Consider the following 25558-nt stretch of genomic DNA (forward strand, 5'->3'; position numbering starts at 1 on the left):
GCTGAGTGTACGGTGTGCAGGCGTAAGAGAAGACCCCGCACGCCGACCATGGGTCCAAACAAAGCACAGGCTGCGGCTGAGAAGCTTAGAGTACGCCCGTACAGAGGCCCAACATGGCGCGGGGGGGCAGCTACTCCGCCTCGTGCTGCTCTTACCCGCGGCCAAGCTGCCCAACAAGTGGAGCCGGGAGATGCCGCAGAACCTGAATTCACCCTGAAGGCTGCCTACGAGCAGCTCCTGTCTATCTCCTCTTGCCAGTCCTCACTTACTGGGAAGATAGAGGAGGTACGCGTGGATCTGGGCCTGCTGCAGTTGAGAGACCGGGTCAAACACACGGAGGATCGAGTGTCTGCTCTGGAGGACCTGACCAGACCTATGGCGGTAAAAGTACAGGAGCTGGAGCGCTCCGTTGGTCAGTGGCAGCAAAAATGCGACGATCTGGAAAACAGGGCCCGACGTAACAATGTCAGAATCCTGGGCCTCCCGGAAAAAGCAGAGGGCTGAGATCCCGCCACCTTCCTGAAATCCTGGTTCAAGGAACAGTTTCCCGACGCACCATTTTCTACTGCCTATGCTGTGGACAGAGCGCATAGAGTTCCCGCCAGATCTCCCCCGCGCGGGCCCCCCCTAGACCTCTCCTGGCTTGCTTGCTAAACTGGAGGGACAGGGACCTCATCCTCAGTCAGGCCAGGAACAAGCAGGAAGTCAGACATGACAACGCGCACGTCTCACTGTTCCCGGACTTCTCCGCCGACCTTCAGAAGAGGAGAGCCACATTTGTATCGGTCAAGCGTCGCCTCAGTGAGTTGAACCTTCAATACTCCATGGCGTACCCAGCACGGCTCCAAGTTGTGGACGGAGATAAAACAGTCTTCTTCACCGATCCTAGAGAGGCTGAGGACTGGGTCTCCAGGAAGCCAGGACCCCTGGACCGCGCTGAGGCGGTAACTGAGCATCACTTGCAAGTATTTCTCTTACCGGGCTGTGGTTGACGGCCTCTTGAGCTTGCCTCTATTATCACATTAGTTTTGTTGAGACTTTATATCCGCTTGCCTGTGAGATATACAGTTATCTATTATCGTTGGCAGTATAACATTACACTGTTGTAGAGGGTAGGAGCTAGGGATCGACCGATATAGATTTTTTAGGGCCGATACCGATAATTTGTGAACTTATAGCCGATAATTTATACCGATATTCTGTGAAATTTCATTTTTGAAAAAAAAAAAAATAATCCTACACAAATCTGCTGAAAATGAATATTTTTATGGTTAATGTGTAGTTGTTTTTTTTTTGTAAATCTTTCTTTTTCATTTATATTTAATATTTTGGTGGTTTATTTTTATTAACTTTTAGCCCCCTTAGGGACTAGAACCCTTGTCCTATTCACCCTGATAGATCTCTATCAGGGTCAATAGGATCTCACACTGTCCCTGCTGCTCTGTGCTTTGTGCACACAGCAGCATGGAGCTTACCATGGCAGCCAGGGCTTCAATAGCGTCCTGGCTGCCATGGTAACCGATTGGAGCCCCAGGCTTACACTGCTGGGGCTCCGATCGGAGGAGGAGGGGAGAGGGGACCCTGTGGCCACTGCCACCTATGATTAAAACTGGGGGGGCTTGGGCGGGGGGCTCACTGCGCCACCAATGTTTTTAATACTGGGGTGGGGGGCGCACTGCGCCACCAATGATTAATACTGCGGGGCTTTGGGGGGCACACTGCGCCACCAATGAACATAAATCTCTCATTTATTCATATACAGGAGGCGGGAGCTGGCTGCAGAATCACATAGCCGGCTCCTGACCTCTATGAGCAGTAGCTGCGATCCGCGGCACCTGAGGGGTTAACTACCGCGGATCGCTGCTACTGCTCATAGAGGTCGGGATTCGGCTATGTGATTCTGCAGCCAGCTCCCGCCTCCTATTCAATTTGAATGAATGAGTGAGTTAACATCATTGGTGGCGCAGTGGCCACAGCCCCTCCTCTCCTCTTGTCTTCTCTCCTCTCATTGGCGGCAGCAGCAACACAGGGGGAGGGAGACACTGCTTAAAAAATACCTTTAATGATAGAGTAATGGGTATTGGTACGGCGGTACCTAGTAACTAATTAATAATAAGTGATGTAATCCTCCAGGGGAGAAAATAAATATTAATAATAAATAGAATGGCAACGGGAAAAAGATAAATCAAAAGGAGGATGATCAGGGGACCACAGGGGATATTAACCCTGTAAAACCCTAGTCTATCCTCAGCCCAGGGTTGCCCCCTAGTGGTGGAGGTTCCCTGTCCCCGTGCCTACTCCTAGAGTATCCCTGTTAAAACCCTATAGATATGGGATATAACAAATACCAAAAAGATAGAAAAAAAAACAAAAACAATGATCTATAGATATATGGACAGTGTGTAGTGCATACACCAACACTTCCTTTATACAAAAAAGAAACCCTACGCGTTTCACCTAAGGCAAGGCTCATCAGGGGGTGAGAAAAAGATAGTACAATAATGACAAAATGATGATGATAGATTTTTTACTTAGCTCCCCGTCCAGATGTAAGGAAACATTGATCTTGGCAAATTACTGATATCATATTGCCAAGAAATCGGTGGCCCAATGTTCCAGGAGGGTGGCAGCATAGTGGTGGCAGCATCATGCTGTGGGGCATGTTTTCCCAGTGGCTTGGACAGAATGCTGAATTGACCTGACAGTGCTTAAGAGGGTCTGCAGACAAGATTGGTAGAAAACCCCAAAATCCAGATATGTAAACCTTGTGGAATCATAACCCAGAAGACTGGAGGCTGTAATCACTGCCAAAGATGCTTCAACTAAGTATTGAGTAAATGGTCTGAATACATATGTCAATGCAAGATTTTAGTTTTCTTTCTCAATAAATTAGCAAAGATTTCTAACATTTTGATTTTGGATGTTGAGTGCAGAATGATAGGGGGAAAATAAGAACTTTTTTATTTTATTTTAGCAGCACAAGGCTGCAACATAAAATGTAAAAAACGTTCTAAAGTCAAGCACGGAGGCTCAGTGGTTAGCACTTGTCATGCAGTGCTGGGGTTCCAGATTCAAATCTGACCACGGACAACATCTGCATGGAGTTCTCCTCGTGTTTGTGAGGATTTCCTGCAGGTTCTCCGGTTTCCTCCCACACACCAAAGACCTACTGATAGGGAACTTAGATTGTGATCCCCCATTGGGGACACTGTGATGCTAATGTCTGTTAAAGCAGTACAGAATATGTCCGTAATAAAATAAAGACTTCCCGAATGCACTCTAAAATTAATCGTCTTTCCATGTCTTCTTTTTAGAGCAGAGATTGTATACAAAATGGGCCACCAGCAGAAGGCGAGGTTGTAGATCTTAGGTGGATAGATGGAAACATTTACAAAGCTAAATTTATTTCATCTAAAGTGAGCCTCATTTATCAGGTAAGTAGTAATTTTACTTGATAGAATTATATATTTTTTTAATTAAGTTCAGCTGTTTCCACCTACGGACCGCTATATTTTACACACAGAGGTGGGGGTTGATTGCTTCATAAAGGCATTTGAATAATTTCCTGAATCAGTTTAATATCACTTTCCCCCCTTTATTATTATAACTGCCAATAATCATTGAAGCCAATTTCAAATGCAAACATTGTAATTGCCACACATTTCTCTTAATTATACTGAATGTATTTTTGTCCAGGTGGAGTTTGAAGATGCATCCCAGTTAATGGTAAAACGCAGTGAGATCTTCACATTGGAAGAGTCTCTTCCAAAAAGAGTGAAATGTCGCTTGGTAGGTGCTTTTTCTGATCAGTTTTTGATTAGCAATAGCTAAAATTAATCATTTGACAACTCTTTCTTATAGGGAACCTTTCACCATAAAAGGCACCATATTATAGAGCAGGAGGTGGAGTAGATTGATATATACCGTATTTTACGCTTTATAAGACGCACCTGATGATAAGACGCACCTAGGTTTTTGAGGAGGAAAATAAGAAAAATATATTTTGAATCAAAAGGTGTGCTTTTGGTAGGTTTTGAGCTAATGGTGGTCTGTGGATGCCGCACTGTTATGAGGGATCTGTGGATGACACTATTATTGGGGATCTGTGGATGACACTATTATTGGGGATCTGTGGATGATGCACTGTTATGGGGGATCTGTGGATGATGCACTGTTATGGGGGGATCTGTGGATGATGCACTTATGGGGGGATCTGTGGATGACGCACTGTTATGGGGGCATCTGTGGATGACGCACTGTTATGGGGGCATCTGTGGATGACGCACTGTTTGGCGGGGAATCCGTGGATGACACTGATGGGGGGATCTGTGGATGACACTGACGGGGGAATCTGTGGATGACACTGACGGGGGAATCTGTGGATGACACTGACGGGGGAATCTGTGGATGACACTGACGGGGGAATCTGTGGATGACACTGACGGGGGAATCTGTGGATGACACTGACGGGGGAATCTGTGGATGACACTGACGGGGGAATCTGTGGATGACACTGACGGGGGAATCTGTGGATGACACTGACGGGGGAATCTGTGGATGACACTGACGGGGGAATCTGTGGATGACACTGACGTCATCCACAGATCCCCATAAGTGTCATCTACAAATCCCTCATCAGATGCATCAGTGTAGAGGGAGGAGGCGGAGACACTCATGGCGGGGCCCGGTGCAGTGATTCTACTCTAATACACCGGGCCCCGCAGCTGTTAAGTACATTCAATCCGATCCATATCTTAATGTATACAGCACTGTTCTGTACTTACTGTAGTACCGTATGTATAGCATTAAGAACGGCTGCTCCCTCGGTCATGCGCCGCCTGCCCGCTTATCTCACTTTATGAATGAACAGGCAGGCAGCGCATGACCGAGGGAGCTGCCGGTCTCCGCCGTCTTAATGCTATACATACGGTACTACAGTAAGTACAGAACAGTGCGGTATACATTAAAATATGGATCGGATTGAATGTACTTAAAGGAAACCTGTCACCAGGATTTTGTGCATAGAGCTGGGGACATGGGCTGCTAGATGGCCGCTAGCACATCTGCAATACCCAGTCCCCATAGCTCTCTGCGCTTTTAGGGCTCTTTCACACCTGCGTTATTGTCTTCCGGCATAGAGTTCCGTCGTCGGGGCTCTATGCCGGAAGAATCCTGATCAGGATTATCCTAATGCATTCTGAATGGAGAGAAATCCGTTCAGGATGCATCAGGATGTCTTCAGTTCCGGAACGGAACGTTTTTTGGCCGGAGAAAATACCGCAGCATGCTGCGCTTTTTGCTCCGGCCAAAAATCCGGAACACTTGCCGCAAGGCCGGATCCGGAATTAATGCCCATTGGAAGGCATTGATCCGGATCCGGCCTTAAGCTAAACGTCGTTTCGGCGCATTGCCGGAGCCGACATTTAGCTTTATCTAAATGGTTACCATGGCTGCCGGGACGCTAAAGTCCTGGCAGCCATGGTAAAGTGTAGCGGGGAGCGGGGGAGCAGTATACTTACCATCCGTGCGGCTCCCCGGGCGCTCCAGAGTGACGTCAGGGCGCCCCAAGCGCATGGATCATGTGATCGCATGGACACGTCATCCATGCGCATGGGGCGCTCTGACGTCATTCTGGAGCGCCCCGGGAGCCGCACGGACTGTAAGTATACCGCTCCCCGCTCCTACTATGGCAACCAGGACTTTAATAGCGTCCTGGGTGCCATAGTAACACTGAAAGCATTTGGAAGACGGTTCTGTCTTCAAATGCTTTCAGTACACTTGCGTTTTTCCGGATCCGGCGGGCACCTCCGGCAACGGAAGTGCATGCCGGATCCCAACAACGCAAGTGTGAAAGAGGCCTTATTGTGTTAAAAAAACGTTTTGATCAATATGCAAATGAACCTGATATGTGTTCTGTATCCGGAGAGGAGTCCAGCGGAAAGGAGCCCAGCACCGCCCCGCGTCCTCCGAATCTCCTCCTTGCTGGCAGACGTCACAGAGCTGGAGCACCGAAATCTCGCGATGCGCGAGCTAGCGCATGCGTAGTTCGTTCCCTGTGTTGATGCCAGCACAGGGAATGAACATGATGCCGACACTGCGCATGCGCTAGCTCGCGCATCGCGAGATTTCGGTGCTCCAGCTCTGTGACGTCTGCCAGCAAGGAGGAGATTCGGAGGACGTGGGGCGGTGCTGGGCTCCTTTCCGCTGGACTCCTCTCCGGATACAGGACACATATCAGGTTCATTTGCATATTGATCAAAACGTTTTTTTAACACAATAAAAGCGCAGAGAGCTGTGGGGACTGGGTATTGCAGATGTGCTAGCGGCCATCTAGCAGCCCATGTCCCCAGCTCTATGCACAAAATCCTGGTGACAGGTTCTCTTTAACAGTTGTGGGGCCCAGTGTATTAGAGTAGAGTCACTGTACCGGGCCCCGCCATGAGTGTCCCCGCCCTCCACACTGATACTTCGCTGGCCGCACTGTGCAGCATAGCGGCCAGCGGAGTATCCGCTTTATAAGACGCACGGCCATTTCCCCCCCACTTTTGGGGGAGAAAAAGTGCATCTTTATAAAGCGAAAAATACGATAGTTTTCTTAGCAAAGATTCAGTAAGGCTCCATTCACACGTCCGCAATTTCGTTCCGCATTTTGCGGAACGGAATTGCAGACCCATTCATTTCACTATGTGCTGCCCAGACACACAATTGCGGTTCCGCACAAAAATAGAACATGTCCTATTCTTGTCCGCAATTGAGGACAAGAACAGGCATATTCTATTAGTGCCGGCAATGTGCGGTCCGCAAAATGCGGAGCGCACATTGCCGCTGTCTGTGTTTTCCGGATCCATGGATCCACAAAACACGTTGCGGACGTGTGATTGGAGCCTAAAACTTCAAATTCTTAGATAAGAATTAGTAAAACTTTTAATTCTGAGCTTAGGAGTCTAGTGGGTGGTCATCAGTGAGTAGGACTTTGTTGCTAAAATGGGATGTATATGAGTAAAATACAAGTTATACTGAATGTTATCTAACAAAACAATTTATCGACTTACAGTTCTTATCTGTGAGGCTGCGTGCCTTTGAACTCCTCTCTGCCCCCAGCTCTCATCTGTCCTATCAACCACTCAAACTGACTTTTGTCTGAGCCATTTACCTAGGGAATGCTCCTTTAAAGAGCGTTTTGTACCTGCATGGATTGACATTTGTTGTGGAGCGGGCAGACACATAACACTAGGGGTTTACAGATCAGAGGGGACACTGTGATATTTCCCAAGATGGCATCTCCTTCCTCACTGGCCTGATACGTAAAGTTATGCAGGATGATTTCACTGAATGGCTCGAAGTGGCAAAATATATATAGTTACATAGTTGTTAAGGTTGGAAAAAGACAAAAGTCCATCAAGTCCAACCTCTAATCCTGCTATATATCGATCCACGGAACAAATCCCTGGATCAGTGTCCATCTTTTAAAAAGGGGTTGGGCCAAAGAGAGAGGGTATGTAGAACAAGATTTCTATACATTGTCATAATCCATCTAAACCTTTTTTGAAGCCATCTACTGTATTTGCTGTGACCAGCTCCTGCGGCAGGCTATTCCAGAGATTTACAGATCGTACTGTAATAAACGCGTGTCGTTTTTTTTATCCAGTTGTAAAGTTGTAAGGAGTGGCGCCTTGTTTTTTTGAGGGGGTTTAACTTGATATTTTTGTATGGTCCGTTTACATATTTGTACAGGTTAATCATGTCCCCCCTTAGACGTCTTTTTTTTTTTAAGGCTAAACAAATTCAGTTTATTTAATCTTTGCTTATAACTAAGATCTTCCAGGCCCTTTGAGTTTAGTCTCTCTCCTCTGTACTGCCCAGAACTGAACTGCGTATTCCAGTTGAGGCCGCACCAATGCTTTGTATAGTGGCAATACTACATCCCTGTCCCACGAATCTATACCTATTTTTAATTCAAGACAAAATTATTTTGGCCTGACTGGCATTGCATGGTGGTATTTAGTCTATGACCTACTAATACACCCAGATCCTTCTCAACAAGTGACTCTCCCAGTTTTACTGCCCCCTAGGACTCATGCTGCATGCAGATTATTAGCCCCCAAGTGCATAACTTTACATTTATCTATATTCAACCTCATTTGCCAGTAAGTTTGTCCAAGTCAGCTTGTAACTTATTAACATCTTCCATAGACTGTGCCGTCTTACAAAGTTTGGTGTCATCTGCAAAAATAGAAATGGCACCGTTAATCCCATCCTCTGTCATTAATGAATAAGTTAAATAATAGCGGACCCAGCACCGAACCTTGGGGTACACCACTTATAACCAGGGACCATTCAGACTAAGAATCATTGACCACAACTCTTTGGATACGATCATGAAGCCAGTTTTCAATTCAGTTACAAATTACATTATCTAAAACAATAGGCCTCAATTTACCCAATAGCCGTCCATGTGGGACAGAGTCCATCTGTCCAGACTTCTACTCACCTCCTCATAAAAACAAATCAGGTTAGTTTGACAGCTTCTGTTCTTAGTAAAACCATGTTGGCTATAACTTATTATATTATTGACAGTTACATAATCCTGTATGTAGTCCCGTAGAAGGCCCTCAAACATTTTTCCCACTATGGATGTTAAGCTTACTGGTCTATATACACTCACCTAAAGAATTATTAGGAACACCATACTAATACGGTGTTGGACCCACTTTTGCCTTCAGAACTGCCTTAATTCTACGTGGCATTGATTCAACAAGGTGCTGATAGCATTCTTTAGAAATGTTGGCCCTTATTGATAGGATAGCATCTTGCAGTTGATGGAGATTTGAGGGATGCACATCCAGGGCACGAAGCTCCCGTTCCACCACATCCCAAAGATGCTCTATTGGGTTGAGATCTGGTGACTGTGGGGGCCATTTTAGTACAGTGAACTCATTGTCATGTTCAAGAAATCAATTTGAAATGATTCGAGCTTTGTGACATGGTGCATTATCCTGCTGGAAGTAGCCATCAGAAGATGGATACATGTTCTCATTCTGTTTACGCTAAATTCGGACTCTACCATTTGAATGTCTCAACAGAAATAGAGACTCATCAGACCAGGCAACATTTTTCCAGTCTTCAACAGTCTAATTTTGGTGAGCTCGTGCAAATTGTAGCCTCTTTTTACTATTTGTAGTGGAGATGAGTGGTATCCGGTGGCGTCTTCTGCTGTTGTAGCCCATCCGCCTCAAGGTTGTGCGTGTTGTGGCTTCACAAATGCTTTGCTGCATATCTCGGTTGTAACGAGTGGTTATTTCAGTCAACGTTGCTCTTCTATCAGCTTGAATCAGTCGGCCCATTCTCCTCTGACCTCTAGCATCCACAAGGCATTTTTGCCCACAGGACTGCCGCATACTGGATGTTTTTCCCTTTACACACCATTCTTTGTAAACCCTAGAAATGGTTGTGCGTGAAAATCCCAGTAACTGAGCAGATTGTGAAATACTCAGACCGGCCCGTCTGGCACCAACAACCATGCCACGCTCAAAATTGCTTAAATCACCTTTCTTTGCCATTCTGACATTCAGTTTGGAGTTCAGGAGATTGTCTTGACCAGGACCACACCCCTAAATGCATTGAAGCAACTGCCATGTGATTGGTTGACTAGATAATTGCATTAATGAGAAATAGAACAGGTGTTCCTAATAATTCTTTAGGTGAGTGTATACTCCTTGACTCAGGAGCTCAAAATTGCAACAGTAAAATTGAATGAACGTATTGTAGACCTGGAAAAGAGGTTGTGTGGAAACAATTTGCTTGTGGTGGGACTCCTGAAGGAGATCCCACCATGGCATTGTGCCATATTTGTGCAGTACACCTTGCACATGCAATGGGCTTGGAAGGTTTGAGAAAGGTAACGAGGGCGCGTCTTCAAAACAAATGATTCTTCCCATGAAAGTGATTACCAGCATATTTGATACATTGGCCATTTTGCAAGTTCTTCCACTTACAAAGAATGGAGAGGTCTGTAATTTTTATCGTAGGTACACTTCAACTGTGAGAGACAGGATCTAAAAAAAAATAAAAAATCCAGAAAATCACATTGTATTATTTTTAAATAATTAATTTGCATTTTATTGCTTGACATAAGTATTTGATCACCTACCAACCGGCAAGAATTTTGGCTCTCACAGACCTGTTAGTTTTTCTTTAAGAAGCTCTCCTACTCATTACCTGTATTAATTGCACCTGTAATGCACTAATTACCTGTATTAATTGCACCTGTTTGAACTTGTTACCTGTATAAAGACACCTGTCCCCACACACAATCAATTACACTCCAACCTCTCCACCATGGCACAGACCAAAGAGCTGTCTAAGGACACCAGGGACACAATTGTAGACCTGCACAAGGCTGGGTTGGGCTACAGTACAATAGGCAAGCAGCTTGGTGAGAAGGCAATTATTAGAAAATTGAAGAAACGCATGATGACTGTCAATCTTTCACGGTTTGGGTCTCCATGAAAGATCTCGCCTTGTGGGGTAAGGATGATTCTGAGAAAGGTCAGGAATGAGCCCAGACTTATACGGCCGGACCTAGTCGATGACCTCAAGAGAGCTGGGACCACAGTCTCAAAGATTACCAATAGTAACACACTATGCCACCATAGATTAAAAATCCTGCAGGACACGCAAGGTCCCCCAGCACATGTCCAGGCCCGTTTAAAGTTCGCCGGTGACCATCTGGATGATCCAGTGGAGATGTGGGAGAAGGTCATGTGGTATCATGAGACCAAAATAGAACATTTTGGTCTCAACTCCACTCGCCGTATTTGGAGGGAGAAGAAGGGTGAGTACTACCCCAAGAACACCGTCCAAACTGTGAACCATGGGGGTGGAAACATCATACTTTGTGGGTGCTTTTTTGCAAAGGGGACCGGGCTACTGAGGTATTTTGGCCAACAATCTCCTTCCCTCAGTAAGAGTACTGGGTAGTGGCTGGATATTCCGGCATGACAATGACTCAAAACACACAGCCATGGCAAGTAAGGAGTGGCTCCGTAAGAAGTGTTTTAAGGTTCTGGAGTGGCGTAGATCGAAAATCTTTGGAGGGAGCTGAAACTCAATGTAGCCCAGTGACAGCCCCGAAACCTGAAAGATCTGGACAAGATCTGTATGGAGGATTGGGCCAAAACCCCTGCTGCAGGTTGTGCAAACGTGATCAAGAACTAAAGGAAACATCTGACCTCTGTAATTGCAAACAAAGGTTTCTGTAACCAATATCAAGTTAAGCATTTGATACAATAGAAAAACTGATTTCATGAAATAAAAAGCAAATTAATTATTTAAAAATCATACAATGTGATTTTCTGGATTTTTATTTATTTTTTATATCCTGTCTCTCACAGTTGAAGAGTACCTACGTTAAAAATTACAGACCCCCTCCATTCTTTGTAGGTGGGAAAACTTGCAAAACCGCCAGTGTATCAAATACTTATTTTCCCCAATGTAGACTATACTGATAGAGGAAATCTTGAGGACATACAGAAGTCCCAGGGAACCATTGATGTTAAAAGGCCATACAGTGCTCTTATTTGCTGACTACTTGACGGTGGTGACCCATTTACTGTGTCTGTTCTGGCATCTTCTAAAGGAAAATTAAATTTCAGTTGGTCTACCCAGCAATCCTTAAAGAGGACCTTTCACCCATTATGACATTGTGAACTAAGTATACAGACATGGAGAGCGGCGCCCGGGGATCTCACTGCACTTACTATTATCCCTGGGCGCCGCTCCGTTCTCCCGCTATGCCCTCCGGTATCTTCAGTCACAAAGTTATGGTAGGCAGAGATTTCAGTCACTAAGTTATGGTAGGCGGAGTCTGCCCTTGTTCTGCTGTAGCGCTGGCCAAAAAGAACCTCCCAGGCTGTGAGCTCTGCGCTGCGATTGGCCAGCGCTACAGCAGAACAAGGGCAGACTCCGCCTACCATAACTTAGTGACCGAAGATACCGGAGGGCATAGCGGGAGAATGGAGCGGCGCCCAGGGATAATAGTAAGTGCAGTGAGATCCCCGGGCACCGCTCTCCATGTCTGTATACTTAGTTCACAATGTCATAATGGGTGAAAGGTCCTCTTTAAGGATGCTCATGCACCTGACTGTTGCGGTACGCAAAACACAAATCCCGTAATGCAAACAAGAATAGAATGCGTTCTATAGTTTTGCAGGTGCCACGGAATGAACATACGGATGTGGACAGCAGTGTGCTTTCCGCATATTTTGTGGTCCTATGAAGTGAATGGGTCCGCACCCAACCTGCAAATAATGCCGATCAGATGCGGACCAAAAATATGTTTGTGTGAATGAGCCCAAGAGTGAAGAAAACAGATGGTTGAGAATTTTTTTGCCACTGATTCTGCTGAGGAACCCACAGAAGTATGTGACCCGACCCGTCTCCTTCGCAGTCTTCAAAAGCCCTAGCTTCTCAGCTGGACTGGGATTTTCTCAATCTGGAGAAACATTATATGGAAAAAAAAGCAAAGCCCTAAAACAGACACAAGTCGAACAGGCCAAGGGCCCTAAAGGAAGGGCCTAGGTTATCTGCCACTCATAATCATTGAGTTTTTTTTGGTAACTGTGTACATTTTGTATCGATTGAACTGTTATGGGGTTCACCTCTTTCCTAAGTCATAATTTGAACTATGTAGCAGTTCTTTCTTTGTGAAATATCTATTGTATAACTCATATGTAAGGGTGGGCGCTTGGATTTAGATAGTAACTTCTGTTGGTGACTTGATTATCCAATAGTTTTGAGTTAATATCATTCTGTGGTCTGAAGAAATGTAGTGACTTTGAGGTAGTAATTCTAGAACAGCCATAGTTTAATTGAAGATAGCTCTTTGCACACAGGTCACATGCATAATGAAAGTGGAATATAAAGGGGTGTGGGGCTCCTAATAAGAAGATGAAGCTACTACAACATCTGAAGCACTTAGGTGCCAATATGGCTCTCTTGCAGGAGACACATCTAAAGGAATTGGATTGTCTGAAGATGTGCAAATTGTGGGTTTGAGCAGTGCATTGATCTCCTGCAGGGAATAAAACACATGCGTGTTACTTTTGATTCCTAGAAATCTCACTCATAAAGTACAGTGTTGATATGGAGGGGAGGATGTTACATGTTCATTTCACTATCCCTATTGTGGATAGAGGATAATTCTTTGCACAACCCATTTTAGGATGCCTATACATAGAGTTGCTGAACTAATGATTTCACTTGTGAATTACTTCTAAGTGCAGCAGTTTCGCTGTGTAGGCGAAGCACATAGTTGCTATGTGCTTTACCTGCCCCTGCAGTCAAATTTGGCAATTATCAGTAATCTGCACACATCAGAATGATTATGTTTTCAGGCTGAAAACCCGAAGGTAGTAATCTTCTGACATGGGCTAATTTTTTTATTTTTTTATTTATTTTCTTCTTCTATAACTCCTTAAGGAGCGGGCTCATTTTCACCTTAAGAACCAGGCCATTTTTTGCAAATCTGACCAGTGTCACTTTATGTGGTGATAACTTTAAAACGCTTTGACTTCGGCTACTTTCACACTGCCGTTTCTGGGTCCGCCTGTGAGATCCGTTTCAAGGCTCTCACAAGCGGCCCAAACGGATCAGTTTAGACCCAATGCATTCTGAATGAATAAGGATCCGTTCAGAATGCATCAGTTTGGCTCTGTTCCGCCTCCATTACGCTCTGGAGGCTGACACCAAAACGCTCCTTGCAGCGTTTTGGTGTCCGCCTGGCTGTGCGGAGCCAAACGGATCCGTCCTGACTTACAATGTAAGTCAATGGGGACGGATCCGTTTACATTGACACAATATGGTGCAATTGTAAACTGATCCGTCCCCCATTGACTTTCAATGTAAGTCGGGACGGATCTGTTTGACTTACACTCAGACTTAGACTTTTTTTTTACTTAGTTATGCAGACGGATCCGTACTGAACGGATACCAGCGTTTGCATTTATAGGTGCGGATCCGTCTGTGCAGATACCAGACGGATCCGCACCTAATGCAGGTGTGAAAGTAGCCTTATCCAGGCCATTCTCATCACGTGTTTTCTCATCACGTATTGTACTTCATGACACTGGTAAAATGGAGTAAAAAAAAAATATTTCATTTTTATTTCTAAAAAAAATTCCCCTCCCCTAAACTCTGCCATCCACAGATCCCCCCCCCCCCTCCCCTAAACTGTGCCATCCACAGATCCCCCCCCTCCCCTAAACTGTGCCATCCACAGATCCCCCCCCTCCCCTAAACTGTGCCATCCACAGATCCCCCCTCCCCTAAACTGTGCCATCCACAGATCCCCCCCCTCCCCTAAACTGTGCCATCCACAGATCCCCCCCCTCCCCTAAACGGTGCCATCCACAGATCCCCCCCTCCCCTAAACGGTGCCATCCACAGATCCCCCCCTCCCCTAAACGGTGCCATCCACAGATCCCCCCCTCCCCTAAACGGTGCCATCCACAGACCCCCCCCCCCTCCCCTAAACGGTGCCATCCACAGACCCCCCCCCTCCCCTAAACGGTGCCATCCACAGATCCCACACCCCCCCCTCCCCTAAACAGTGCCATCCACAGATCCCCCCCGACGCTCACAGGAATACATTTAAAAACGAATCAGTAACTTTATTCATTGGTGATCTCTTTACTGTATACCTTACTAGGTCTTAGCTCCGGTAACAGCAGGCAGTGCGGGCGGGCGGCGCTCACCCTCTGACGTCACGCGCCTGCGCCGCCTAGTGGGAGGAGCAGGCGCGTGACGTCAGTGAGTGAGCGCCGCCCGCCCGCACTGCCTGCTGTTACCGGAGCTAAGACCTAGTAAGGTATACAGTAAAGAGATCACCAATTAATAAAATTAAAGTTACTGATTAGTTTTTAAATGTTCTACTGTCAGCGGCGTGGCCCTGTATATTCTAACCCCCAGGCAAGCGTCCCCGTCACCATGGGAACGCCTGGGGGTTAGAATATACCATCGGATTTGAGTTTTCACGCGCTCACTGAGATCGTGAAAACTCAATGATTTACTGTCAGTCCCTCCCCTCCTACTCTGTTCTCATTGGTGGTCAGCGGCAGCCGCGCATAGTGGGGAGGGAGGGACTCCCTCCTTCTCCACTGTGCCGGCTCAGGAGAAGATGGTGCGCGCAGAGAGCGCGATCATATCGCGATCCGGCGATATAGGCGATATGCTCAAAATCCATATCGTGGCACAAATTTATATCGCATATCGCCTATATCGTCTATATCGCCCACCCCTAATAGAAACCACCCAAAACTGACCCCATTCTAGAAACTACACCCCTCAAGGTATTCAAAACTGATTTTACAAACTTTGTTAACCCTTTACGTGTTCCACAAGAGTTAATGGCAAATGGAGATAAAATTTAAGAATTTAAATTTTTTGTCAAATTTTCCATTTTAATCCATTAACAGCCAAACAAAACTCAATATTTATTGCCCTGATTCTGTAGTTTGCAGAAACACCCCATATGTGGTCATAAACTACTGTACGGGCACACGGTAGGGCATAGAGGGAAAGGAGCGCTGTGTGGTTTTTGGAAGGCAGATTTTGCTGGACTGGTTTATTTACACCATGTCTCATTTGAAGCCCCCCTGATGCACCCCTAGAGTAGAAACTCCATAAAAGTGATCCCATTTTAGAAACTACAGGATAAGGTTTTGTTGGCACTATTTTTAGGGTACATATGATTTTTGGTTGCTCTATATTACATTTTTGTGAGGCAAGGTTACTAAAAATAGAAATTCTGAAATGTCATCTCCATTTGCCATAAACTGTTAAGGAGCACCTAAAGGGTTAATAAAGTTTATAAAATCAGTTTTGAATACCTTGAGGGGTGTAGTTTCTTAGATGGGGTCACTTTTATGGAGTTTCTACTCTAGGGGTGCATCAGGGGTTCTACCAATGGGACATGGTGCCAAAAAAAAGGTAATCAAAATCTACCTTCCAGAAACCATACGGCGTTCCTTTCCTTCTGCGCCCTGCCGTTTGGTCATACAGCAGTTTACGACCACATATGGGGTGTTTCTGTAAACTGCAGAATCAGGGTAATAAATATTAAGTTTTGTTTGGCTGTTAACCCTTGCTTTGTTACTGGAAAAAATTGATTAAAATTGAAAATTTGCCAAAAAATTGCTGTTTTTGCACCGTTTTTATTTTATTTTTTTAACAGTGTTCATCTGAGGGGTTAGGTCATGGGATATTTTCATAGAGCAGATTCTTACGGACGCGGCGATTAATTAATGTCTACTTTTTTTTTAAATTTATTTAGGTTTTACACTATTATCCTTTTTATAAACAAAAAAAATAATACATTTTAGTATCTCCATAGTCTGAGTCAGTTATTTTTTTATAGCCGATTATCTTAGGTATGGGCTCATTTTTTGCGGGATGAGAGGACGTTTTATTGGCACAATTTTGGGGGGCATATGACTTTTTGATAGCTTGCTATTACACTTTTTTTTTATGTAAGGTGACAAAAAATACCTTTTTTTTTGCACCGTTTATTTTTATTTATTTTTTTGACAGTGTTCATCTGAGGGGTGTGTTTATAGAGCAGATTCTTACGGATGCGGCGATGTCTAATATGTCTACTTTTTTTATTTATTTTAGTTTTACAAAATAATATTTTTTAAATTATTTATTTTGGGTTGTAGTGTCTCAAGTCTGAGAACCATAGTTTTTTTCCGATTGTCAGTGGCTAAATGGAATTAAAATTGGGGAAGGGGATTATAAATTTAGTACTCCATGGAAGTGTAGTACTCCCTGAAGCAACCGTCAATGCAGAGGATGATCGGGGCACGTGTCACACTGAGTGGTGGTGTCCTTCCGTATCCCCCTCCTGTGACACACTCTGCACTTTCCGGGCGCCTCCAGTTCCCGAGATACTCCGGCCTGCTTTTTCCCGGTCAGAAAAGAGGGCCTTGAGGACTGCCTCAGAGCTGGAGGAATTTGCCTGCGTTACCAGCGCTCCGGGACCGCACAAAAGAGTTGTTCAAGGCAACCTGTACCAAGTAGACCGCAACTTTTTTGTACCATGCCCGGGTTTGGCGCATGGCATTATATGGCTTGAGGACTTGATCAGAGAGATCAACTCCTCCCATATACCGATTGTAGTCGCCGATACAATCGGGCTTGAGGACCGTTGCTGCGGTACCTCGCACAGGGACAGGGGTGATGCCGTTACCGTGAATTGTTGACAGTACAAGGACATCCCTCTTGTCCTTATATCTGACCAGCAACAGGTTTCCACTGGTAAGGACACGGGTTTCACCCCTGGGGAGATAGGTACCTGGAGGGGGTGGGTAGGGAGGCTGCGTTGATTTTTCCGCACGGTTCCACAAGCGTTTGTTGCGGATCCGTCTTGTATCTGCACCGATAATGCAAACGCTTGTATCCGTTCATAACTGATCCGTTTGCATTATTCATTCAAAATAAAGTTTAAGTCAAAACTGATCCGTCTTGACTTACATTGAAAGTCAATAGGGGACGGATCCGTTTTCAATTGCACCACATTGTGTCAGTGAAAAAAACTGATCCGTCCCCATTGACTTACATTGTAAGTCAGGACGGATCCGTTTGGCTCTGCATCGTCAGGCGGACACCAAAACGCTGCAAGCTGCGTTTTAGTGACCGCCTAAACAACGCAATGGAGACCAAACGCAGCCAAATTGATGCATTCTGAAAGGATCCTTATCCATTTTAGAATGTATTGGGGCTGATCTGATCCATTTTGGGCCTCTTGTGAGAGCCCTGTAACGGATCTCACAAGCGGACCCAGAAATGCCAGTGTTGAAAGTAGCCTAAACTAACAAAAAAAATAAATTTCAAAAAGTGTAAAAAAATAAATAAAAATAATGGATTCAAACGTGCTGATGTCACGACCATGGTAATGGCCGTGACTCCTGAACCGCATGGAGTTGCCTGTGGTCTGGGGTTGTTGTCAATCACAGGTGAGGGCTGAAGTATGTTGCCTCACCTGTGGTTGCCGCTGGCAACATTAGGTATGTGGCAGTAGAGCAGCTGGAGCTGGTTGCTAGGCTGCTCGCTGTCATTGCATGCGGTTGCACCTGGCAACCTGTCTATTAGGTGTGCCTTAGGTTTGTTTGTTGTGCACCAGGTTTTTGTATGTGTGCACGTCCCCTTTAAGTGGCTGTCTTCCCTTCCCTGTTGTGAGAAGAGTTAATTCCCTTCTGTGTGTGTGAACACTGGGTGTGTCTTTGTGGGTGTGGCTACATGGGCTATATAGCCTCAGTTGAGACCTGATGTCTGAGGGGTACTCCAGCCTTGTTTGTAAGCTGGAGGCACCCTCCTGGTCCCTTATACCATCTGCCAGTGAGGGCCACCCTTGTGGTCATAAATGTTATGTGATGTTAAGTTTATGTTTATGTGGTGTCTGTTATTATTGCAGCTATGGTTCTGGCTTCCTGTGTGTTTATGTGTGCTGTGTCCTGTTATGTCTGTGTGTGGACTTCAGCACTTGTGTCCAGGGATCCAGTCAGTGTGTCTGTGGCAGGTAGGGGTGGAAGTCTTTCACTCTCCTGCCATATCCATAGTCTGTTTATGTTTATATCCCCTTGCAGCTCGGCCAGTTTTAGACTCCTGTTTCTCTGCATCCAGGAGGAACAGGTGGTCTACCCAGCTCCTAGTTCAGGGATCGGCGGAGGGTGAGTAGGCATCCGAGGTTCCGGAGCATGAGCCCTCCTACCATCAAGGTCGGCTCATGCAGCTAGGAGTCGGGGTCAGATTAGGGATGCGATAGGAGGTGACCTGCTCCCTAATTCTGTGGTCCTGGCCGAGCAGCCACTTACATCTCGTGGCATCGCACGGCTGAGGGTTTTCCCCATCCTCAGCCGTGATAGCTGATCAGCGGTACGAAGCTGATCAGCGGTGTGGGGTGGGCGATGTGCTAACAGTGGCCGGACACTAAGAGTGCCGGCCACAGTCAGCGCATGCAAAAAATAAAAATACTTGCGCCCCCCAAAAAATGTGGGGGGGGGGAAGCTGCAGCACCCCTGGGGGGGGGTCACACAGCTGAGTGCTGTGGACCTCAGACACCCGATCCGGGTGCTAGACCGCAATAAAAAAAACTTTTTTATTTTTTTTCCCCAACTCTCCCTCACCTTCCCTGCCTAATCTACCTCTCCCTACCTCTACAAAATACACCGATTTGTGCCTGATGGTACAGCCAAGCTCCTCTCTCTCCCGCTCCATGGACCAGTATGACCGGGGAGAGGAGCTCTGGCAATTCAAAATTGCCGCTGCGCCTGCCCACCTGCCCAGCCGGCCAATCGGAAGCGATCCTGAGAGGTGGCGTGACCGCCACCTCTCAGGATCGCAGGACGGTGATTGGTGGTGTATTATAACATCACCGTCCTATTCCAGGTTATCGGGTCACCAGAGACCCGAATAACCCGGAAACGCAGCAAACCGCAGGTATGAATTGAGCTGCGGTTTTCTGCGATTGCCGACACGGGGGTGTCACAGGACCCCCCTGGGCATTGTACCAAGGTGCCTGCTCAATGATTTGAGCAGGCACCTTGTTCCGATCACCGCCCGCCGCGCGGCGATGATCGGAAATACACAGGGTGTACAGGTACGCCCTGTGTACTTAACAGGTTAATAAACACTACTTTAAATACTTTAAATTACTTTTAGCATTTAGATTTTTTTAAAGGGAACCTGTCACCGGGATTTTGTGTATAGAGCTGAGGACATGGGTTGCTAGATGGCCGCTAGCACATCTGCAATACCCAGTCCCCATAGCTCTGTGTGCTTTTATTGTGTACAAAAAAACGATTTGATACATATGCAAATTAACCTGAGATGAGTCCTGTACGTGAGATGAGTCAGGGACAGGACTCATCTCAGGTTAATTTGCATATGTATCAAATCGTTTTTGTTTACAGAATAAAAGCACACAGAGCTATGGGGACTGGGTATTGCGGATGTACTAGCGGCCATCTAGCAACCCATGTCCTCAGCTCTATACACAAAATCCGGGTGACAGGTTCCCTTTAAGGGACACTGCCATCCACACCTTTTATCACTTCTTAACGGTCTATAAATTAATATTCTGTGTGTTTTTGTAATTTACATTTCTTTGGACTTTTACCATGGCCAACATAATTTTCATAGACCATTTTTCATAGACCAGGGAGGGAAGGGGGATGACTGACTCAATTAGAACATCACGCGTTAAACTCATAAATGCAGTTCTTTTCTGTGGGTATCTTTATCTGGGCCTATCAAGAGAGCAATGTAGTGGTCATTCTGTCCACTGCTGCTGTGAGGGAAAGATGTTATCCAGTAGTATAATAGTATATGTAGAACTGGGATAATTCTACATGTTCTATTATACTACTAGATAACATATTTCCCTCACAGCAGCAGTAATCTGACAATCTATATAGGAGTTTATTTTTGTAGGCACTTTGGGGGTCATTTGCGAAGCTGAAATACGCCTATATTCGGCGTATTAGAGGTGCAGATTGCAGCGTAACAATTCCTTGCGCCACAATCTGCAACCTTTACTCTCTCACACCAGGTCTAAAAAAAAAATAGGAGTGGCAGGGATAGGACGGCCAGCAGGCCAGTCTCATTTACCATTTTCTACGCCTGTTTCAGGCGTAGAAGAAGGTCTAAATGTAAGACTACTCGGAAACGGTGGATCCTGCCAAAGTTATGAAGGGGCCCACGCCTCTCCATAATTTCAGTGGATTCACCGTCGGGTATAGGGTTTATTAAGACCAGCGTCTAAAATTCCGGCCTTAGTAAATGACCCCCTTTGTGTACAGAAAATCATGAGTATTGAAAAGCTATCAATTTGTGAGGGCGATTTCTCATCTGCCGATTTGATGGAGATTTTTGATGGTAAAATAGTGCGTTAAAAAAGAGAAAATATCTCTGATATACTTCCCCTCACTTTATGATTCGCTCATAAAATTGGCTTCAGACAGTTCATCAAAATGGAAAATGTGAAAGCAACTTGAGGTTCTGAAATGAAAGGAAATTTGTCATCGAAATTTGTATTTGCCAGTTAAAACCAGATAGCAACATAAATCATTTTTTCTTTTCTTTTTTTTTTCTAATCTGTTTATTTTCTGAATGCAGATTTTTTTAATTCTCTTTCTGAACATGATAATGGGAGCGGCCATCTTGCTTGAGCTGTTCTTAACAGCATTCAGAAAGCTGCTTTACAGCAACCCCATGAGTCATAGACACAGTGATCAGGATGAGACCTCATTGACTTCTATGGGAGAGTTTTCTAGGCATGCTCTGTGAACTTTGCAGAGGTGATTATAGAAGGAAAGACTAGATAAGCTGTGACAATCACCTATTTTTAATGGTGGATCCTGTCTTATATATATGTTGCAGGGAAATGATGAAAATGGAGATTTGATAAAAATCCGTTCCACGCATTATGTGGGGATACAGTAGGAGAAGAAGGATATGGATCGAAAATATGCTATTTATGCCAAAAATGCTGCAAAACACCTTAAAAGATCAGATGAAAAAATGAAAAGTTTCTTTGAAGAAATTTAAAGACGTGTTAGTGGATTCCACAGTTTTGGTATATGTACCTAAGGTAGATAGAGGCCCATTAGATGGAAATAACATTGTGGGGATCGTATTAGATATAAAAAATAATTTATACCAAATTGGTACCTCAGTTGGAATTATAAAAGATTGGCTACCTAGAGACTATCTTCAAATAGCTACTACAACATTTACCGAAACAGTTCCCCGAACTAACCTAAGTCTGCGTGAGATTGCAGGAAAATTATCCTTATTTGGAGGTCAAGGGTTTAAGAAGTGTTCTTGTGAACAATCCAAATTACAATGTAAAACAAAAAGATGTGCCTATAAAAAAAGTAACGTACTTTGTAACTCGAGATGCCACAAATCAACGACGTGTTTTAATAAAAATGAATGAACATTATTTATTAATTACATTCACTAAAAATATCCTTTTTGTTTTTAAAAATATCAGTACCTATTTCTTACAATATTGTTTCATATTATTTATTATTATTATTATTATTATTATATTATCAAAAATATTAAACTTTTCACTAAAACAGTTAAGGGATTTGATGATCAAATCACTTACTTTCTTTAGGGCACATCATCTTCCGTGAATTGATCATCTCCCTTAGGGATTTGATCAAATATCCATTTTCATAATTTCCCTGCGACATATACACAGAGACAGAGGTGATATCATTACAGGCACGATTAGGATGAAAGATAAGTAGGTAACTGCAGCAAGCTGTTCTGGCAGAGAACAGTCCGCTGTAGTTCTCCGGATCCATCATTTCCGGATTCTCGATCCAGCCACAACCCGGCAAATATGCTGACCGTAATGTGTGAAAAATGCAGAGTTTATGGTTTTTGTTTAAATATAGATACACAACAGAAAAACTTTATTTACACAATAGGTTATTTTCTGATGACTCATTTACTTTAACATGGCAAAAAAGCATTATTAATCCTTTACACTCATGTAAATATTATTTACACTTACATCTTGTTGCTTTTTATTTTCCCAAGTCTGTCAGTACTGGAGCTGCTTTGGACGACACAGAGGACCTGCAAATGAACAAGCGTCCAAGGGTCACAAGTCCAACGAATGAAGAGCCTGATAATCAAACTTTATTTGACTTGAACGAGACTAGTGTAGGCAATCTTACCCAGCCTGCTGGCTTTTAGGGACCTTGCCACCCATATACTGTGAACATTATGTTGACAATATGCTTTCTATATTTCAAACTCAAGAATGGATTCGGGCACCTCTCAGGCATTTACAGATCAGAGATGTCAGAAGAATTCTGCACAGCAGTGTAATGGGCCAAATACTGCTGCCATAAACATAAGCTGAGGACATGAATTCTCTCGGTGCTATGGTGAAACTGCATTGCGATCTTCTCTCTCTATTTTTCAACCTTTTCAAGAAACATTTCAGAATAGCTTTAAAGTAACAAGAAGAGAGAAATGAAATCTGATTTTATTTAATATCTTGGTAAAAACAACAACTTTGAAATACATTTGAATACCTTTTTAAGTCATGGTTCATCTGATTGTGATACCTGGGAACTGATATGAAACAGTGTTGTCATGAATTGTTTACTACCACATTTTAGAAGAAATAGTTTTTTCTATTCCTCCCAAATTACTACACGTATTAAAAAGGCCTGGTGTTTGGAGGATTTAAGTCTGCATATGCAAGCAATGTCCTTGTGTAATCATGCATGGTTTTTTTTCCTTTCCTGAGTCACATGGTGTTGGGATTCATGGACAGTGCTTCTGAGAACCTTAATGTATATTGTAAAGTGTAATGCTCAGGAGCTTCGCAGTCTACTGCATGTCCTCATGTTTTATTAGTTAGGGATACATGCATTTTCTTTGTGTCATTGTGTTTTATTTTGTGCACTAATCATAATTGTTTCTTGACAAATGTGCTGTATTATCATGCCCTCTTTTGTAATTAATTCAAAATAAATCAAGGCACTGGATACCATTTCAATTAAAAATTGTGTACTTTCATTATTATTATTAAGGCCTAATACACCTTATTAGTGTATGTTCACATGGGATACACACTGTGGATTTTCCACTGCGATATTGCTGGCAGAAAATCTGCACCATTTACAGTAGCAGGAAAGTGCATGAGATTTTTATGAAATTTTATCCACATGCTGTGGAATTAATTGCCTTGGTAATTGAAACGGTGCGGATTTAAAATCCACAACATGTCAATTTATGTTGCAGCTTTTAACCCCATTCTGACAGCTTAATTGTGCAAAACTGACCTGTGTCACTCTGTGGTAATTCCTTTGGAAAGCCATTCTGCCATTGTTCTTTCGTAGCACATCGTACTTCATGTTAGTGGTAAAATTGCGTCGATATGTTTCACCTTTATTTATGAATTATGAAATTTACAGAAAATGTGCAAAAATTAGAAGCATTTTTTTACATTTTCAAGAAAATGTCAAAAGGACCTTTTCAGTTCTGAAGTGAGTTTGAGGGACCTACATAATAGAAGCCATCCATAGGTGACCAAATTTTAGAAACTACACCCCACAAGTTATTCAAAACTGAGTTTAAATCTTTAAGATATTCCATGAAATATTTGTTTTTTTAAAGGGTTTTAGCAGCAAAAAATACCTCAATGTTAATTATTGAAAGCACAGTGAAAAAGCTAGGTTCACAACTCACCTCCTCAGGCAGCACTCCCTGTGTAATGCAGAGCTGCATGGAAACCCAGGGGTGACTCCCAGATGCAGTGAATCAAATAGTTTGCATGGGCAAAGAATCCAGAATGTCATTAGTAGTAAAATCCTGTAAGCTTTATTTCTTCAATAATTAAAATCCAGATGTGCACATCGTTTAACACTGAAGAGTTTTGGACTATAGTGTAGTCCTTAGTCGTAGCATGTATGTTGGGGCAATGTCCCCGAATATATACGCATAGGATAATTGGTAAACCACATCACACTTCTCCCCTATAACAGCACCCAGGGAATATTGAATAATAATAATTGCACCAGATGCCATGGCAGGGAAGGAGTGAAAAACAGCAGAATGTTAGATGAAACAGAAGCAAAACCACATATATCATACAGCAAACTCATTAGTACCAGTACAACAAATCTGAACAATGATTCACACCATGGGCCTTCACTGTCCAGTAAAGGGGTTATCTTGGAATTTGATATTGATGACCTATATTTAGGATTCGAGTGAATGAGGCCGAGTTGCAATACCAAGCGCAGCTGTAAAATTGACCACAAAAAAGAACTAACAGAACTAAAATCCCTAATTCTATACCCAGTACACTCCAGTGTTCCAGCTATGGATAGCTTTCAGGCAACAGTCATGGATCGATTGAAGGGACTTTATACATCGCCAACAGACATACCACATAATATATCTTCAAATAAACAACGAGCAATGAAGCATCTGAAAGATAACATACATCATCAGCTGGAAAGCAAACAAAAGAGGTTCAGTTGTTTTGGATGGTGCTTTGTGTGATAGAGAAATTAAAAATATGTTTAACCTTCTTTCACCTTAAGGACCAGGCCATTTTTTGCAAATCTGACCAGTGTCACTTTAAGTTATGATAACTTTAAAACGCTTTGACTTATCCAGGCCATTCTGAGATTGTTTTTTCGTCACATATTGTACTTCATGACACTGGTAAAATGAAGTAAAAAAAAAAAATCATTTTTATTTATAAAAAAAAATCAAATTTACCAATTATTTGTAAAAAATTGCAAATTTCCAAGTTTCAATTTCTCTACTTATATAATACATAGTGATACCTACAAAAATAGTTATTACTTTACATTCCCCATATGTCTACTTCATGTTTGGATCAATTTGGGAATAATATTTTATTTTTGGGGGATGTTACAAGGCTTAGAAGTTTAGAAGCAAATCTTGAAATTTTTCAGAAATTTTCAAAAACCCACTTTTTAGGGACCAGTTCAGGTCT

The 25558-nt window shown here is 43.7% G+C and overlaps 1 protein-coding gene across 2 annotated transcripts in view; it reads left to right on the plus strand.

Moving 5' to 3' along the window:
- The window catches only part of KDM4B (lysine demethylase 4B), a 179790-nt gene extending 155046 nt beyond the window's left edge, over positions 1 to 24744 (plus strand). For both annotated transcript variants that reach the window (XM_040417739.1, XM_040417740.1), the window contains exons 20-22: positions 3315 to 3434; positions 3697 to 3789; positions 22612 to 24744. In XM_040417739.1, the coding sequence (XP_040273673.1) occupies positions 3315 to 3434; positions 3697 to 3789; positions 22612 to 22770 (372 nt within the window). In that variant the 3' untranslated portion in view covers positions 22771 to 24744. The remainder of the gene's footprint in view (positions 1 to 3314; positions 3435 to 3696; positions 3790 to 22611) is intronic.
- Positions 24745 to 25558: the final 814 nt, after the last annotated feature.

The sequence above is a fragment of the Bufo bufo genome, chromosome 2, assembly GCF_905171765.1.
Source record: "Bufo bufo chromosome 2, aBufBuf1.1, whole genome shotgun sequence".
NCBI classification, from domain to species: domain Eukaryota; kingdom Metazoa; phylum Chordata; class Amphibia; order Anura; family Bufonidae; genus Bufo; species Bufo bufo.